The sequence below is a fragment of the Cherax quadricarinatus genome, chromosome 1 (genome assembly GCF_038502225.1).
Source record: "Cherax quadricarinatus isolate ZL_2023a chromosome 1, ASM3850222v1, whole genome shotgun sequence".
NCBI lineage: Eukaryota > Metazoa > Arthropoda > Malacostraca > Decapoda > Parastacidae > Cherax > Cherax quadricarinatus.
Window position 1 is genome coordinate 101,443,603 of NC_091292.1, and position 19,988 is coordinate 101,463,590.

Consider the following 19,988-nt stretch of genomic DNA (forward strand, 5'->3'; position numbering starts at 1 on the left):
TCTACCATTCCCATACATACTATTCACACACCAACTTATAATAATTATTGACCAACTTAATAAATAGTGTCGTAATCCTATCCTTGTACTATCAAACTACTTTATTATATATATATATATATATATATATATATATATATATATATATATATATATATATATATATATATATATATATATGTATGTATATATATATATATATATATATATATATATTGTTGCAACCCCTGAATGGGTTACAATGATTATTATGTATATATAATGTATATTACATTTTCATTTAATTTTATATTGCTTATATTTGCGATAATAGCTAAATCGTAAATGTATGACTTTATATTATTATTTGACTGTTATATTGTTATTTAGCTTATGTTGTTAGGATGTATATAAAATGTGCTCAGTTAGTCTTGATTGTCAAACTACTGTAATTATCGCTTGACGCTCGTTATACTGCCGGCTTCTGAGCTGCAGTTGTCCACGTAGCTATCACGTGATCGAGGGGGGGGTGTCCTCACCTCTCGTGAAGTATTCAGTCTGCTGGAGACTCGCTTGCTGGTTGGACAGATTGTCTGTCTCATTATTCTTGTTAGTTCTGTAGAACTTTGTTCACAGAACATTGTAAAGACTTAGTGATTTTCGACGTTGTACTGAGGTTGTGTGTCACATAGACACTCTGAGTATCTCAGGTCCTTAGCTATAGCTTCTGACCTAATTTTGTACTGGTTCCTGTGTATTGTCACAGTCACAGTTTTTCCTATGCTGAACATAGTATTATGGGAGCTTTGTAACTTTTGTGGAGGATCTGCAGATGGTCCCTACTTAGTGTCGTTATATTATCTCCTGATTCTGTGTCGCAGTCGCTTGATATTGCATTGCTATTGGGCTTAGCATTCTTTGTTGTTCAAGCAGACTGTTCGGGTTGCCAGTCGGTCAAGAAGTTAGTTTATTTGAGGACTTTGTCAGTCACTTGTTTAAGTTTTATTCGAGTCTTGAGACATAGCTAACTACTTAAGAGCACTTACACGCATGCACACACTTGTACATATTTGTAATATCTTATTAAATGTTAATGTACCTGACGGTACTTAAGAATTATAAATGTGATATGTGCTTTCAGCACAATAATATTGAACTCGAGAGATTGATTTTATTTTGATTGTTGTAATTTAATTTAATTTGATAATATACCTCTAGACTTAATAAATTTATTAAATTTTAATTTCTCTAGTTAGTAGCCTACCAGTTGTAATCCTAAAGCACTATTGAACCATACTGAATTTTAATGGATAATTGGACAAGGATACTGACTACTTGTTACGAAAACCCAGTAACAGGCTGGATGCTAGAAGGGCAGTCCTTTCTAGTATTACCTGGAGATCTCTAAGCTTTTAGAATCGCGTTTTTTGTAACATATATATATATATATATATATATATATATATATATATATATATATATATATATATATATATATATATATATATATATATATATATATATATATATATATATATATATATATATATATATATATATATATATATATATATATATATATATATATATATATATATATATATATATATATATATATATATATATATAATTCCAAAACATCTTAAGAAATAATGAATGAGTGCCCTTTAATATACAAGATGCACAAAAACATTCCCTGATTTTAAACAGGAATAACATGAATCTTTATTGTAATAATCTTTCAGAGTTAGTAGCTTCAGATGCAGGATTTCATTCAGTTTCATGTGGTATAGGGTAGCATTAAAGGCACTCGATGTGCGCCCCTCTGGTTGCTCGGCAAACATCGTTGTGATAGTCCAGTTCGGTCCAGACGCTCTGCAGCATATCAGGTGTTATCATGTGAACTGCTTCAGTGATTGAAATTTTCAGCTCCTCCAGTGTTGCAGGTAGTGATGGTACGTGAACTGTTCTCTTCACGTACCAACAAAGAAAGAAGTCACAAACAGTTAGGTTTGGTGACCTTGCAGGGCACTTGTAGTTCACATAATAACACCAGATAAGCTGCAGAGCGTCTGGACCGAACTGGACTATCACATCGATGTTTACCAAGCAACCAGAGGGGCGCACATCGAGTGCCTTTAATGCTACCCTATACCACATGAAACTGAATGAAATCCTGCATCTGAAGCTACTAACTGTGAGAGATTATTACAATAAAGTTTCATGTTATTCCTGTTTAAAATCAGGGAATGTTTTTGTGGACACCCTGTATTACAAAATATATTATTACTTATAAAATATTGCTTGTTGACATAATGGAAAGAGCAGCCACGATCTTCCATCATGATAACGAATGTATAGTGCATAGAAAAGTACAGGACGATGTTGTATTATATAACAAGTGGACAGATCGGAGGTTTCTTAATTGAAAGATGTGTTTGTTGATGTGATGATGTACTTTTAGTTGCTGACGCTGGCGGTGGTTGTCACTGGCTGTGGCTGAGACTGGCTGTGGCTGTCACTGGCTGTGCCTGTCACTGGCAGTGGCTGACACTGGCTGTAGCTGTCACTGGCTGTGTCTGACGCTGGCCATGTCTGACACTGGCTGTAACTATCACTATCTGTAGCTGTCACTGGCTGTAGCTATCACTGTTTATCTCAGTAATTACTTTATCACTGCTTACTGTTCTCTCCAGGTGATTTCAACTCTTACTCGGTAATTATCCTAATTATTTCTGCCTCATTATTTTATTGACAAGCTTTATTAATATCACATTATTTGTCTATGTTTCTTTATGGAACCTTACTGTTATTATAACCATAACAATAGTGATATACTAATCAATAAAAAATCTGACTCTTCCAGGTCCTTTAAAACCAGGGAAAATTGTCCTTGTTCTGCTTGTTCTTGTTCTTTCCTTTGTTGCCGTTCTTGTTTTTCTTGTCTGATTTGTTTTTCTTATCATTTTTCCATGGGTTGTCATTGTTTTTCTTGTCTTTCTTTCCAACGCTGCTGTAACTGGTGAGAAGACTGGAGAAGACACTGTTGTTGTTGTGATTGTTGTCGTGTTTGGTGGGCGTTGCGAGCCAGTCGAAGTGGTGGCTCTTCAGGTCGGCAGTGGTGGCCAAGCTTGGGTTAGGGTAGTAGGAGGAGGAGGCGTAGATGGAGGAAACGGGGGAGAAGACGGAGGAAGAGGAGGAGGAGGAGGGAGAGGATAAAGATGAGTAGGAGAAAGGAGAAGATAAAGAGAAGGAGGCTGCGATGTCTGCAGCTCCTGACGACCCATGTGAGAAATGAGGCTTCTTACCAGTCTCTGTCTTCTTCATCTTCATTTTCTCCTTCTTGTTTTTCATCTTTTTCTCCCATTTCTCCTTTTTTGCTTTCATTTTCATCTTTTTGTGTTGATTCTTATTTATTTTGTGTTCGTTTGCCTTTGAAGTCATTATCATATTTTCAATGTTGTTATTTTGACTTTGAAGGAAGGAATTTTGCATTATATTCATCGTATTGTCTTTATTCATCATATTATTGATGTTATTATTTTCTCTCCTTTGAGATTTCGCTTGATTTATCTTTACTTTTTCGTTCTTTTTCTTGTTTTTCTTTATTTTCTTCATCCTTTTCAAATTTTTCTTCAGTTTCTTTACCCTTTTTTTCTTGAGTTCCTTTAGATTTTTCTGGGTTTTTTTGTGATACCCGAATATTTTCTTGTTTTTTTTCTTCTTCATTTTCCTCATTGATTTATTGTTTCTGTCTTTGTTTGTGTTTGTGATGAGTTTTGAGTTTGTTGATGTTGCTAGTGTGATCGAGTCTCCGTTGTCTTTACCAACCTTCATTATAACTCCTTGTCCTGGATTATTTTGACGTTTCTTCTTGATCCTCTTTCTTTGGTTCATCTTGTCGTTCCTCTTCTTTATCTTCATCTTATTCTTCTTTACCTTTCTGATCCCTTTGTATTTTCTGGTTTTCTTCTTCCCTCTGTTCTTCTTTGGTTTCCCTTTCAGTTTGTTCTTGAGGTCGAGTTTGTTGTTCCTGGTGTTCTGTTTCCTGGTTTTCCTGGTGTTCTGTTTCCTGGTTTTCCTGGTGTTCTGTTTCCTGGTTTTCCTGGTGTTCTGTTTCCTGGTTTTCCTGGTGTTCTGTTTCCTGGTTTTCCTGGTGTTCTGTTTCCTGGTTGTCTTGGTGCTGTGTTCTCTAGGATCTTCCAGGTTGTTTGGGTTGAGGTCAAACGTCAGTTTCCTCAGGTTACCCCTTGTTATTCCTCTTTCTCCCTTATTCCTCTTAGTTGAAAGGTAGTTCCTGATAATCTTCTTTTTTCTATTTTTTCTTTTCCCGTTCCTCGTCTTCCCTCGAATGATTTGATTATGTGTCTTCCTCTTTATCTTCTTCCTCTTTCCTTGATTCATCTTATTCTGTAACTTCTTAATCTTCCTCCTCTTCCCTCGATTCATCTTATTCTGTAACTTCTTAATCTTCCTCCTCTTCCCTCGATTCATCTTATTCTGTAACTTTTTCATGTTCCTCCTCTTCCCTTGATTCATCTTATTCTGTAACTTCTTCATCTTCCTCCTCTTCCCTTGATTCATCTTATTCTGTATCTTCTTCTTCTTCCTCTTCCTCATCTTACCCGGACTTATCTGGTTCTGTAGTTTCTTCACATTCTTTGCTCTACCTTGACCAATTTTATTCTGTAACTTCTTCATTTTCCTGTTTATCGCTTTCTTTCTGTTTCTCCTTTTCATTTTCCTCTTTAACTTGTTCTTCTTCATGGCTTTTCTAGTCCTGATGTCTTGTTTTTGTTTCTTGTTAACATTCAGTTTGTTGTGCCTGAGTTCTGACCTTGGATGACCTAGCGGCACTGAGCCAGTAGAATTGTATCTATTCTTTATTTTATCCGTCCTCTTGGGAAATAGTTTCTTAGACCTGTCTTTATTTCTCATATTCTTTCGTTTTCTTCGCCTTCTGGCTCTTCTGTGGTTATTCCTGAATTTGCTATTTTGAATCATTAATTTCGTCCCGTTCATGTTTCTGTGTTTCTTCAAGTTCACATTATTTCTGTTTTTGTTTCTATTCCTTTTCATCGCTCGTAATAATAACCTTCTTCTTTTATTCTTTGGGTCTTTTATCCTACTACTTCCGGTCCAGGACCTGAGTTTTGATTGAGTATCAAATCTCTCATTGATCTGGTCAGCGACGAGCCAGATGCTTTGCCTGATCTCCGCCAGGTTTCCCTGCATCAATCTCCTGTTGGCGTCACGAGCCTCGAAGATCTGCTTCCAGAGGTTCCTATCCTGAGGGGTGGCGAAGGAGTCCTTCACATCCACCCACTTTAGTGTGTTGGGGAGAGTAACCACCTGAGTACCGTCAGCAGATGTGAGAAGTGCCGCTCCTGCTGGGGGAGACTTCAGCACTCCCCCACTAACCTTCAGCATCATATTGAGTTGGCTCCTGCGGGCCTGCGCCAGCAGCTGCTGCAGGCGTCTGCGAGTCTGCTGAAGGCGAGGGAGAGGCATATCATTGATGAGCCGCTGGACTTTTTCCAGGGACACTTGGGAGGGTGCCGCCAGTGCCGGGTCCACAGGTGCCACGCTGATGCTGGGAGAATCTCCGAGACTGTCTTGCTGACGAAGACTTCTTACAGTACTCAAGATACTGCGCCACGTCTTGCGGGAGTTCTTGTCAGTGAGGGAGTTCTTGACGTCATTCCAGCCAACACCCGGCGGGATCTGCCCAGCAAAATTATAATTAAATTTTGTTGTATTTTTTGCAACTAAATAATACATAAGTCACACCTCGTAGTTAAATAACACGTGTGAATGATTTGTATTGTCAAACTTACAACATTTACACAAGGTATCAGAGTGGAATTTTTAAATATTTAAATATTAGTTAATATGATGATCAGTCACGGTTTACTATTCTACTGTAAGTTTATCATTATTATCATTATTATTATTATTATTATTATTATTATTATTATTATTCCCTGAATCCTTTCATAAAGGTTACCCTGCTCACACTCCAACAGCACGTCAAGTCATAAAAACCACTTGCCTCCAACAATTCCTACCTAACATTCTAACACAAGTTTGTTGAATGTCCAAGCAACTAGCACTTAAAACATCCTCTACCCCCTCCCTCCAACCTCTCCTACCACTACCTCTATCACTCCTTACCTCTTTCCCGAGGTAAATATTCAAATCCCCTCAGAAACTCCTCCTCAGCCCTCTGAATAATACAACTCCTCCCAATCTCCAGTCTCCGAATTCTCTGCATAATATTCACGCCACACATTGCCCTCAAACACGACATCTCCAGTGCATGCAGCCTCCTCCTCGCTGCAACGTTCGAAACCCATACTTCACAACCCATGCTTCAAAAACCATCCTTCACAACCCATGCTTCACAACCCATGCTTCACAACCCATGCTTCACAACCAATGCTTCACAACCCATACTTCACAACCCATGCTTCACAACCCATCCTTCACAACCCATGCTTCACAACCCATGCTTCACAACCCATGCTTCACAACCCATACTTCACAACCCATGCTTCACAACCCATCCTTCACAACCCATACTTCACAACCCATGCTTCACAACCCATGCTTCACAACCCATACTTCACAACCCATGCTTCACAACCCATCCTTCACAACCCATACTTCACAACCCATGCTTCACAACCCATCCTTCACAACCCATGCTTCACAACCCATGCTTCACAACCCATGCTTCACAACCCATGCTTCACAACCCATGCTTCACAACCCATGCTTCACAACCCATGCTTCACAACCCATGCTTCACAACCCATGCTTCACAACCCATGCTTCACAACCCATGCTTCACAACCCATGCTTCACAACCATTCCCCTTTTTACCTTCATGGATAAAGTTATTTGTATCCACAGATGCCTCAGTGCACCATCCACCTTCTTTCTTTCATGACTCAATTCTGTGGTTCACTTTGTCTCTCATAGATCCATCTGCCTGTAAGTTCACTCCCAAATATTTAAACACATTTACTTCATCCATGCTCCCTCCCTCCAATCTGACATCCAATTGTTTTTTTATTACTCTCATCACCTTCTTCTTTCCTATGTCTGCTTTTAATTTCCTTCTTATATGTATCCTCCCAAAGTCGCTTACCAACGTTTGTAACTTCTCTCCACAATTTACCAAAAGCACTGTATTATCAGCTAAAAAAGGCAACTGTGACAACTCTCACTTTGTACTAGATTCAATACCTCTCAATCCCACACCTCCCCCTAACACCCCAGCAGTCACACTTCTTTCACAGTCCCATCTATAATTATGTTAAAAAACGATGGTATATAACCGTGTCTGCCTTACAATGAGCTGATGGAGGATCGAGCCTTCCCACTTGGATTAGCGCTTCGCATAAATATAATAACAATAATATAGTATTTTTGGCACTTGCCTGATGCCCTGACTTGACCTACCTGTATAACCACTTCTCCCTTGGGGCCGGAGATGACCTCCACGCCGGGGGGAACTTGCGACACCGACCCCAGTCCCATTCCGGTCACGCTCATCCCGGGATATCCGGCTCCGGCAACACCGGTGGGTGTTCCGGAGGGCGTGAAGCCAGGGGGGATATTGAACGGCACGTTAACGAGGCCGCTGGTACCGATGTTCTGAAGGGAGTTGCTTCCAGCAACGCCCGCGCCTTCAAGACCATTGGGTGCGCTGCCCAGGTAGCCACTGGACATAGGCACCATCCTATCGCCATTTGATTCACTTCCATTAATTCCACCGACAAGAGGTGCTGCGCCATTGCCGATGGATACGATCCCGTTCTCCATATTGCTGTTCACAGTCGTCCCGAGGCCGTTCGACCCCGCACTTCCACTGTCACCCTCACCAATAAATACAGTCCCGTCACTGTAAGATCCACTGCCAGTACCACTTCCATACGACGTTCCAGTATCTCCCACTCCACCCGAGCCTTTACTACCACTCCAGTTATTACCACCACCACCACCACTACTACTACTACTACTTCCTTTACCATTAACCCCATTTTTATTACTACCTGCGAAGCCACCGTAATCTTTTCCTCCTCCTCCTCCTCCTCCGATTTGTTGACTTGTCTCCGATTCTCTCTCTCCTTGCCTGTGAGCCAAGTCTTCGCCGCCGCTACCGACGCCTCCGTCGGCAGCGGCTTCGTTGTAGTCGCCGTAGTAGTCGTCGTAATAGTAGTTAGCGTAATAGTCGTCGTCAGTGCTAGGATTGTCGCTGACTTCTTTTTCGACACCACCACCACCACTGCCACTACCACCTGCACCACCACTACTGCCCTTACCACCTGCACCACCATCAACCTCTCCAGCTGCGCCTTTTCCACCTTCCTGGCCACTTGTCTCGACCTGCTCATCAACTTCACTATCACCACCATCCTTATAATCATCGTAATAATCATCGTAATCATAATTCTCCTCGCCAGTTGCCTCCTCACCGTCCTTCCCAGTAGAGTCACTTTCTTTTTCTGCTTCCTTATCCTCCTTCTTAGTCTTTTCTTCGATATTTTCTTTATTCCCTTCACCTTCGCCGTTTTCAGAAGGTTCGTCACTCCCTTCTTCATAGTCGCCGTCATATTCGTCATCATATTCGTCATAGTATTCATCATATTCTTCATCGCCTGTAGAATCACTGTCACCACTGCCGGCTTCACTTTCCCCATCGCTGTTATCAGCATCTTCATTTTCTTCACCTTCAACGGCATCTTCCTCATAGTCCTCGGCGAGATAATCACCATCGTCATAGTTTTCATCGTAGTCTTCATCATAGTCTCCACTACCATCCTCGGCCTCAGGATCACCACCATCCTCACCACCACCATCCTCACCACCACCATCCTCACCACCACCATCTTCACCACCACTCTCATCATCACCATCACCCTCCTCTTCACCACCGTCCTCACCTTCGTAGTCTTCACCACCACCATCCTCACCTTCGTAGTCTTCACCACCACTATCTTCACCACCACCATCTTCACTTTCATAGTCTTCACCCCCATCATCCTCACCACCACCATCCCCATCTCCACCATCTTCATCACCACCACCTTCATCACCACCACCTTCATCACCGCCACCTTCATCACCACCACCTTCATCATCACCACCACCTTCATCACCACCACCTTCTTCATCACCACCACCACCATCCTCATCACCACCCTCATCACCACCCTCATCACCACCATCATCCTGTCGACGAACTCGCTTGTGTACCTTCCTCGAGGTTTCCGTCTCCTCCACTTCGACACTCACCACGTCATGTCTCGTGATATCTCGCTCGCTGCTCTCTTCCCTTGCTCCTTCACCGTCATTATCCACTCTACTGTCTCTCTCACCTATCTTTCCCTTGCCATTTTCACCGTCTCCGTGGGCGCTTTTCTCATCTCCTTTTCCATTAAACGTGAAGACTCTTCTGCCATCAGTTCTTGGAACATCGAACTCCAAGTCTTCTGGAGGTTTCGAAGTGCTACTCCAGGAACCTCCCAGCCAAGACTTTCCGAAACTTCCAGTTAAGGCCGAGATGAAGGACTGTAAGACTCCTTCTCTGAGGTCTACACTGTCTTTAGCACTCTCCTGAATGGAGGGCTTCGAGTGCTCATGGATAACGTCATCGACTCGAGGACTCTCTTCGGCGCCTTCATCGCCCACGCGTTCCACAGCTGTAAAATCCACTGCTGAGGGAATAATTTCTATAAGCCTCTCCTGTGGTACCTGAGGGAAAACGTAAATAATAAAGTGAACTGAAGTGTCAATGCCTTCCACCTTGTACTTATATATTAATTACAGAATCCTGAATATTACTATTTTCTAGTGAAGAGAATAAGTTAAAAATATGCAGTGATAAGACATACAAATAATTGTTATACTCAATACGAGCAAATCATGATTTAGTGACCATTCTATCATGAAGGTCACTGACCTTAACCATGATAAATTTCTCTCCCATAACATAGATTCTATTAATTCTTGAAGCTGAAAGCATTCATATGAGCTAAGTTGAACTGGATTCAAAATGCATTAACAATCTCTGAGTTAAAACAACACACACACACACACACACACACACACACACACACACACACACACACACACACACACACACACACACACACACACACACACACACACACATACACACATACACACACACACGAAGAGGCGGGGCCAGGAGCTGTGACTCGACCCCTGCAACCACAAATAGGTGAGTACAAATAGGTGAGTACACACACACACACACACACACACATGAGAGTCCCCTAGGAGCTAGCGACCACGTGGTTCTGTGCTTTGAATACATAGTAGAGCTGCAAGTGGAGAGAATAACAGGAGTTGAATGGGAAAAGCCTGACTATAAAAGAGGGGACTACATAGGGTTGAAGAACTTCCTGCGGGAGGTCCAGTGGGACAGAGAACTGGCAGGAAAGCCAGTAAATGAAATGATAGAATATGTAACAACAAAATGCAAGGAGGCAGTGGAAAGCTTTATTCCCAAGGGCAACAGTAACAACGGAAAGACCAGAACGAGCCCCTGGTTTACCCGACGGTGTAAGGAGGCAAAAACAAAATGCAATAGAGAATGGAAGAAGTACAAAAGGCAGAGAACACACGAAAATAGGGAGATCAGTCGCAGAGCCAGGAATGAGTACGCACAGGTAAGGAGGGAGGCCCAGCGACAGTATGAAAATGACATAGCATCGAGAATCAAGACTGACCCGAAACTGTTGTATAGCCACATCAGGAGGAAGACAACAGTCAAAGACCAGGTGATCAGATTAAGGACAGAAGGTGGAGAACTCACAAGAAATGATCAGGAGGTATGTGAGGAGCTGAACAGGAGATTTAAGGAAGTTTTTACATTAGAGACAGGAAGGGCTGTGGGAAGACAGCACAGAAGGGAACATCAAGAGGGAATATACCAACAAGTGTTGGATGACATACGAACAACTGAGGAGGAGGTGAAGAAGCTCTTAAGTGACCTTGACACCTCAAAGGCGATGGGACCGGACAACATCTCCCCATGCGTCCTTAGAGAAGGAGCAGAGATGCTGTGCGTGCCTCTAACCACAATCGTCAACACATCCCTTGAAACTGGGCAACTACCTGAGAAATGGAAGACAGCTAATGTAGTCCCCATATTTAAGAAAGGAAACAGAAACGAGGCACTAAACTACAGACCTGTGTCTCTGACATGTATTGTGTGCAAAGTCATGGAGAAGATTATCAGGAGGAGAGTGGTCGAACACCTGGAAAGGAACAAGATTATAAATGAAAACCAGCATGGGTTCATGGAAGGCAAATCTTGTATCACAAACCTCCTGGAGTTTTATGACAAGGTAACTGAAGTAAGACACGAGAGAGAGGGGTGGGTAGATTGCGTTTTCCTAGACTGCAGGAAGGCCTTTGACACAGTTCCCCACAAGAGATTAGTGCAGAAGCTGGAGGATCAGGCGCACGTAAAAGGAAGGGCACTGCAATGGATAAGGGAATACCTGACATGGAGGCAGCAACGAGTCATGGTACGTGAAGAGGTATCACAGTGGGCGCCTGTTACGAGCGAGGTCCCACAGGGGTCAGTTCTAGGACCAGTGCTATTTTTGATATATGTGAACGACATGATGGAAGGAATAGACTCTGAAGTGTCCCTGTTCGCAGATGACGTGAAGTTGATGAGAAGAATTAAATCGGACGAGGATGAGGCAGGACTGCAAAGAGACCTGGACAGGCTGGACATGTGGTCCAGCAACTGGCTTCTCGAATTCAATCCAGCCAAATGCAAAGTCATGAAGATTGGGGAGGGGCAAAGAAGACCGCAGACAGAGTATAGGCTAGGTGGACAAAGACTACAGACCTCACTCAGGGAGAAAGACCTTGGGGTAACCATAACACCGAGCACATCACCGGAGGCACACATCAACCAAATAACCGCTGCAGCATACAGGCGCCTGGCAAACCTGAGAATAGAGTTCCGATACCTTAATAAGGAATTGTTCAAGACACTGTACACTGTGTATGTTAGGCGCATACTGGAGTATGCAGCACCAGTCTGGAACCCACACCTGGTCAAGCACGTCAAGAAGTTAGAGAAAGTACAAAGGTTTGCAACAAGGCTAGTCCCAGAGCTCAAGGGAATGTCGTACGAGGAAAGGTTAAGGGAAATCGGACTGACGACACTGGAGGACAGAAGGGTCAGGGGAGACATGATAACGACATACAAGATACTGCGGGGAATATGAGTCAATGTGACCTGACCTGACTAGGTTGGGTGCATTGGCTTAAGCCGGTAGGGACTTGGACCTGCCTCGCATGGGCCAGTAGGCCTTCTGCAGTGTTCCTTCGTTCTTATGTTCTTATGAATAGACAAGGTGGACAGAGATAGGATGTTCCAGAGAGGGGACACAGGGACAAGGGGTCACAACTGGAAGCTGAAGACTCAGACGAGTCACAGGGACGTTAGGAAGTATTTCTTCAGTCATAGAGTTGTCAGCAAGTGGAATAGCCTAGCAAGTGAAGTAGTGGAGGCAGGAACCATACATAGTTTTAAGAAGAGGTATGACAAAGCTCAGGAAGCAGAGAGAGAGAGGATCCAGTAGCGATCAGTGAAGAGGCGGGGCCAGGAGCTGAGTCTCGACCCCTGCAACCACAATTAGGTGAGTACAATTAGGTGAGTACACACACACACACACACACAATCACTCACACACACACACACACACACACACACACACACACACACACATACACACACACACACACACACACACACACACACACACACACACACACACACACACACACACACACACACACACACACACACACACACACACAAGCACGTCAAGAAGTTAGAGAAGGTACAAAGGTTTGCAACAAGGCTAGTCCCAGAGCTCAGGGGAATATCGTACGAGAAAAGGTTGAGGGAAATCGGACTGACGACACTGGAGGACAGAAGGGTCAGGGGAAACATGATAACGACATACAGGATACTGCGGGGAATAGACGAGGTGGACAGAGATAGGATGTTCCAGAGAGGGGACACAGAAACAAGGGGTCACAACTGGGAGCTGAAGACTCAGACGAGTCACAGGGACGTTAGGAAGTATTTCTTCAGTCATAGAATCGTCAGGAAGTGGAATAGCCTAGCAAGTAAAGTAGTGGAGGCAGGAACCATACATAGTTTTAAGAAGAGGTATGACAAAGCTCAGGAAGCAGAGAGGGAGAGGACCTAGTAGCGATCAGTGAAGAGGTGGGGCCAGGAGCTGAGTCTCGACCCCTGCAAGCACAATTAGGTGAGTACACGTCTGTTTTACTTCCGGCAAGCGGGAAATCCCCACCACAGAGACACGTTAATATGAATGGAACAACGATCCTTGACCTCAAACATAAACTTTTGCTTTCAGATCGTGCGCCCTACATACACTCCAACCACACGGGTCACTACAGCGTTTGTTTCACCTAAATGGTTGCAACAGGCTGCTAGTGTTCGACGTTGCATATTATCTGTAACACAATAATACAATCATCGCGTGCAACGCTGTACTGATACTATTCCATTCATATTTGTTCTGCTTTAGAAGTAATGTGACGTACAGGACGTGAACAGAGAAAGAGAGAGAGAGAGAGAGAGAGAGAGAGAGAGGAGGATGGAGAGAGAAAGGAAGAGGCGTACAGAAAGAGAGAAACAGGGATTGATATTCGATACGATGGATGTGACAGTCTCAAGGATGGAAGTTGCTTTCAGTGCTAAGTTATGTTAACGATGTGAGAAACTCTTGCTAAAGTGAGAGACTTAATATTCAGTCTTTGATATAAGGAAAATTAACTGCTGAAATTAGTGAGTTGATGTCCGCACCTCAGCGAACATGTGGATAAAGAAACGTGTGGATAAAATAACTTGCGGATAAAGTAGATAGACTTGGAGCATTGTACCACTTAACCGAGACACCACAAACACGCCTCTTCTCCAGTGACTACAAATAATTACACGGGGATTCGAACCGTGGTCCTGTATGATAGTAGATCCAGCTCAGGACCCCCATCCAGCCTTCCGCTTACTCGTTGACACTCGTTAATTACGACTTATTTCGAATTCACGTACACAAACATTCCAAACTTCAATTTTCCTCTAACTCACGAACAACCTTCCACCTGTACGTAAACTTCTAAACAACATCAGAAGTGAGTGAAATTTTCTGCACTATTTTTTTTCATTTCTCTTTCGCTCGTCTGTTCTTACTCATAACACTATTATATAACATTTCCGCCACTGCGGAAATGCGTAGCTACAGTTGACAAAAGTAGGAGAGACGGTGCAATGAGCCTAGCTATTGTGGGGGTGATAAAAGCGACTGTGACCGTGACCTAAGGTGTGTGTGTGTGTGTGTGTGTGTGTGTGTGTGTGTGTGTGTGTGTGTGTGTGTGTGTGTGTGTGTGTGTGTATTTCATTCTTAAATTGTTACAATACATATGGTGGACCCTCGGTCCGTGATGGACCCCCGGTCCGTGCTGGACCCCCGTCCGTGTTGGACCACCGGTCTGTGTTGGACCCCCGTCTGTGTTGGACCACCGGTCCATGTTGGAGCAACATGAAGACACGTATGTCTTACAGAATTCTTAGAGAAGCGCTAAACCTGTGGGGGTCATACGGCGAACCTTGGGGTTTAATCCATAGGAATTGGTGTTATACTGACACCTCTGGTCTAGAGTCAGTCTCTCTCTTGCTATGGCTGATTATATACTAGCCCTTTTTTTTTGTAAGAGTTTGCAAGCTAACGACAGTGAGTGGACTCACTTTGTTCTTTCTCAAAGAAAAAAACTTTGACATTGATCTTCATTATTCTGTGATCGTTACCTTACTGGTGAGTTGTCTTACCACCAGGTACCAAAGGTCTTGTGTTTGTACCTATGTTTGTAATAGTTCTTGAAGAGTTACTTACGTGAAGTGGATGTGAGATGGGAGGGGTAAACTTGGAGAGTGCCCGGGCAGGATGGAGGATGAGTGCCCATCCCAGCATCATCAACAGCAACATCCTGGGCACGGAGCTGTTGGGTAGAAGATGGTAAAACTACTGAGCATGAGGGCTAGGAAAAACTATTTATACCATTACTTAGATTACGAAGTATCGCACATTATCTAGGTGTCTGAGGCAAGAACAGTAGAGCACAAGGCTCTCTCCCCATCCTCCAATAATATACTATGCTATATTGAAAAAAAAATAACGTGGGATTTACAGGAGAGACAGAACTGGCTGGAAGGTTTAACTACAAGCAGGTCTACCGAGCTTGTATAATTACGGTACTGACTACTCTGCATAGTTCACTGTACACTACTATTATTACGACTAATATAACATCTACTAATACTACTACTGTTGCTACTACTAATAATAATACTATTACTGCGACTACAATTACGACTACTACTACTAGTAATAATACTACTACTACTTCTGCGACTGCAACTACGACTACTACTACTACTATTACTACGACTACGAATATAACTACGTTTTCTATTGCTACTACGACTACTAGTACCACCACTACTCCTACGACTACTAGTACCACCACTACTACTGCGACTACTAGTACCACCACTACTACTACGACTACAACTACGACTACTACTACTACTACTACTACTACTTGCTGGACTATTTCTAATATTCTAATCTATTATATACATTTTTTGTTGTATTTTTATACGACAGGAAGATTCAAATTAAGTCGCAAGTAGCTACTTACAGCAATGCTCTCAGATGTTGACGTTGTAAACAATGTTGGCGATGTTGACGTTGGTGATGTTGACGTTGGCGAAGGGTCAGGGACCCATCCTGGCCCAGTGTCTCTTCTCCAACACGTCTCCACACAGCTCTTCCTCCCACAGTCTCCTAGCAACACGCTATATTCTTCTGTACTTCCCTCTTTATCATTCCACATCTACTTTCTCGATTCCTCGTCTCTTCTTATTCCTCCGTATGTGTCTCTCCTCACACTGCCATCTTTATATCTGATCATTGTTTTTCCAAGATTAGAATTCTCGTTTCACTATACCATGGCTGCCACAATACCATGGCTGCCACAATACCATGGCTGCCACAATACCATGGCTGTTTCAATACCATGGCTGCCTCAATATCATGGCTGCCACAATACCATGGCTGCCACAATACCATGGCTGCCACAATACCATGGCTGCCACAATACCATGGCTGCCACAATACCATGGCTGCCACAATACCATGGCTGCCACAATACCATGGCTGTTTCAATACCATGGCTGCCTCAATATCATGGCTGCCACAATACCATGGCTGCCACAATACCATGGCTGCCACAATACCATGGCTGCCACAATACCATGGCTGCCACAATACCATGGCTGCCACAATACCATGGCTGCCACAATACCATGCCTGCCACAATACCATGGCTGTTTCAATACCATGGCTGCCTCAATATCATGGCTGCCACAATACCATTACTGCCACAATACCATGGCCTCCACAATACCATGGCTGCCACAATACCATGGCTGCCACAATACCATGGTTGCTTCAATACCATGGCTGCCACAATACCATGGCTGCCACAATACCATGGCTGCCACAATACCATGGCTGCCACAATACCATGGCTGCCACAATACCATAGCTGTTACAATATCATGGCTGCCACAATACCATGGCTGCCACAATACCATGGCTGCCACAATACCATGGCTGCCACAATACCATGGTTGCCACAATACCATGGCTGTCACAATACCATGGCTGCCACAATACCATGGCTGCCACAATACCATGGCTGCCACAATACCATGGCTGCCACAATACCATGGCTGTTACAATATCATGGCTGCCACAATACCATAGCTGCCACAATACCATGGCTGCCACAATACCATGGCTGCCACAATACCATGGGTGCCACAATACCATGGCTGCCACAATACCATGGGTGCCACACTACCATGGCTGCCACAATACCATGGCTGCCACAATACCATGGCTGCCTCAATACCATGGTTGCCTCAATACCATGGCTGCCACAATACCATGGCTGCCACAAAACCATGGCTGCCACAATACCATGGCTGCCACAATGCCATGGCCTCCACAATACCATGGCTGCCACAATACCATGGCTGCCACAATACCATGGCTGCCACAATACCATGGCTGCCACAATACCTGGCTGCCACAGTACCATGGCTGCCACAATACCATGGCTGCCACAATACCATGGTTGCCACAATACCATGGCTGCCACAATACCATGGTTGACACAATACCATGGCTGCCTCAATACCATGGTTGCCTCAATACCATGGCTGCCACAATACCATGGCTGCCACAATACCATGGCCTCACAATACCATGGCTGCCACAATACCATGGCTACCACAATACCATGGCTGCCACAATACCATGGCTGCCACAATACCATGGCTGCCACAATACCATGGCTGCCACAATACCATGGCTGTCACAATACCATGGTTGCCACAATACCATGGCTGCCACAATACCATGGCTGCCACAATACCATGGCTGCCTCAATACCATGGTTGCCTCAATACCATGGCTGCCACAATACCATGGCTGCCACAAAACCATGGCTGCCACAATACCATGGTTGCCACAATGCCATGGCCTCCACAATACCATGGCTGCCACAATACCATGGCTGCCACAATACCATGGCTGCCACAATACCATGGTTGCCACAATACCATGGCTGCCACAATACCATGGCTGCCACAATACCATGGCTGCCACAATACCATGGTTGCCACAATACCATGGCTGCTACAATACCATGGTTGCCACAATGCCATGGCTGCCTCAATACCATGGTTGCCTCAATACCATGGCTGCCACAATACCATGGCCTCACAATACCATGGCTGCCACAATACCATGGCTGCTACAATACCATGGTTGCCACAATACCATGGCCTCCACAATACCATGGCTGCCACAATACCATGGCTGCCACAATACCATGGCCTCCACAATACCATGGCTGCCACAATACCATGGCTGCCACAATACCATGGCCTCCACAATATCGTGGCTGCCACAATACCATGGCCTCCACAATACCATGGCTGCCACAATACCATGGCTGCCACAATACCATGGCTGCCACAATACCATGGCCTCCACAATACCATGGCTGCCACAATACCATGGCCTCCACAATACCATGGCTGCCACAATACCATGGCTGCCACAATACCATGGCCTCCACAATACCATGGCTGCCACAATACCATGGCCTCCACAATACCATGGCTGCCACAATACCATGGCCTCCACAATACTATAAGAATCAACAATTCCCAACCCACAACATGGAGATGGAACTGTAACACAGGTTTCGATCAGTCCTGGACCCAGACCCACCAAAATGAGGCCTTGAAGCAGGTGAAGAGTTCTCTCCTGCCTTTCCTTCAGCTGATCACTGATGGTCACACATTCCCAACACGTCTTCAAAAAGCCACGTCAAGGACTCGAGAGTCAGTTGTGAATGCTTGTGAAAGAAATTCCATGAATTGTGACTAAAATGTTTCTCACTGAGTCAGGATCTCAGGATTGACTCTTTATTATTATTCTCATAAGTAAGCGCTAAATCCACAAGGAAACTGAATAATGGCTGAAAAGTCCAGCCAAGACAGGACTCGCAGCAATGGTTTCCAGTTGGAAAAATTCAGATTCAGGTAATAGAGTTGTGGATGAGTGGAACAAACTCCCGAGTACAGTTATAGAGGCTAAGACTTTGTGTAGTTTTAAAACTAGGTTAGATAAATACATGAGTGGGTGTGGGTGGGTGTAAATTAGACTTGACTGGCTTGTGCTACTAGATTTTATACCTTGCTCCTTCCTTAAGTGGAAGTGACCTGACTAGGTGAGTTATTTGGCTAATTGGGGGGATGGGAAAGGGAAACACGGACCTGCTTCTCATGGGTCAGTAGGCCTGTTGCAGTGTTCCTTCTTTCTTATGTTCTTATGTTCTTAAGTCAATAGTGCAATAACGATGACTGATATATGTATATACATATACATACATACATACATACATATATATATATATATATATATATATATATATATATATATATATATATATATATATATATATATATATATATATATATATATATATATATATATATATATATATATATATATATATATATATATATATATATATATGTATCTAGCAAGTCCATGGTCGACAGGAATATAATTGAATCTTGTTTCATAAAAAGCAGTTTTGACAATAATATGAATATTTCCTTTGGTTTATATAAATTAGATCCATCTATAATTAATAGAATTTGGGAAGAATTTAATAATACACTGGACAAATAATTTTTAAATATTCTTGGGTACAAAAGTTTGGGGGTGAGTTGTGCAAAGGACCTATCCAAGTTGGCTCGCCGCGCGTCACGTGTTTAACCGTTGTGGGATCTGATAGTGAGGTGCTGGCCGGACCCCTTATATAGCTTCCTTGGATGCTTCACTTTCATAGTTCCTTGATAATGTGAGTAGTTACGAAAGCGCTTGGAATTTCTCTATTCTTTCAGAGTGGTTGTTTTGCATATTTTGAAATCACCTGTTTACTGTGATCTTATTGCATATATATATGTATATATATATATATATATATATATATATATATATATATATATATATATATATATATATATATATATATATATATATATATATATATATATATATATATATATATATATATATATATATATATATAAATAATTTAAAAGATGGGGTGGTAGGGGAAGTGGAATATTCAAATGGCTTCAGGAAGAAATCCAAATATTCTTCCTTGAAGCCTTTTTATCCACTTCTCCGAGGCTATGGGCCCATCCTATATATATATATATATATATATATATATATATATATATATATATATATATATATATATAT

General features: G+C 42.9%; 1 protein-coding gene across 1 annotated transcript in view; it reads right to left on the reverse strand.

Annotated features, from left to right (window-relative positions):
• Positions 1 to 2,215: 2,215 nt before the first annotated feature.
• LOC128689167 (uncharacterized) overlaps positions 2,216 to 19,988 on the reverse strand; it is an 18,059-nt gene continuing 286 nt past the window's right edge. The window contains exons 2-5 of the mRNA XM_053777314.2: positions 15,772 to 16,036; positions 14,964 to 15,069; positions 7,447 to 9,741; positions 2,216 to 5,703 (exon numbers count right to left, since the gene is read on the reverse strand). Of these exons, the coding sequence (XP_053633289.2) occupies positions 2,851 to 5,703; positions 7,447 to 9,741; positions 14,964 to 15,056 (5,241 nt within the window). The 5' untranslated portion in view covers positions 15,057 to 15,069; positions 15,772 to 16,036 and the 3' untranslated portion in view covers positions 2,216 to 2,850. The remainder of the gene's footprint in view (positions 5,704 to 7,446; positions 9,742 to 14,963; positions 15,070 to 15,771; positions 16,037 to 19,988) is intronic.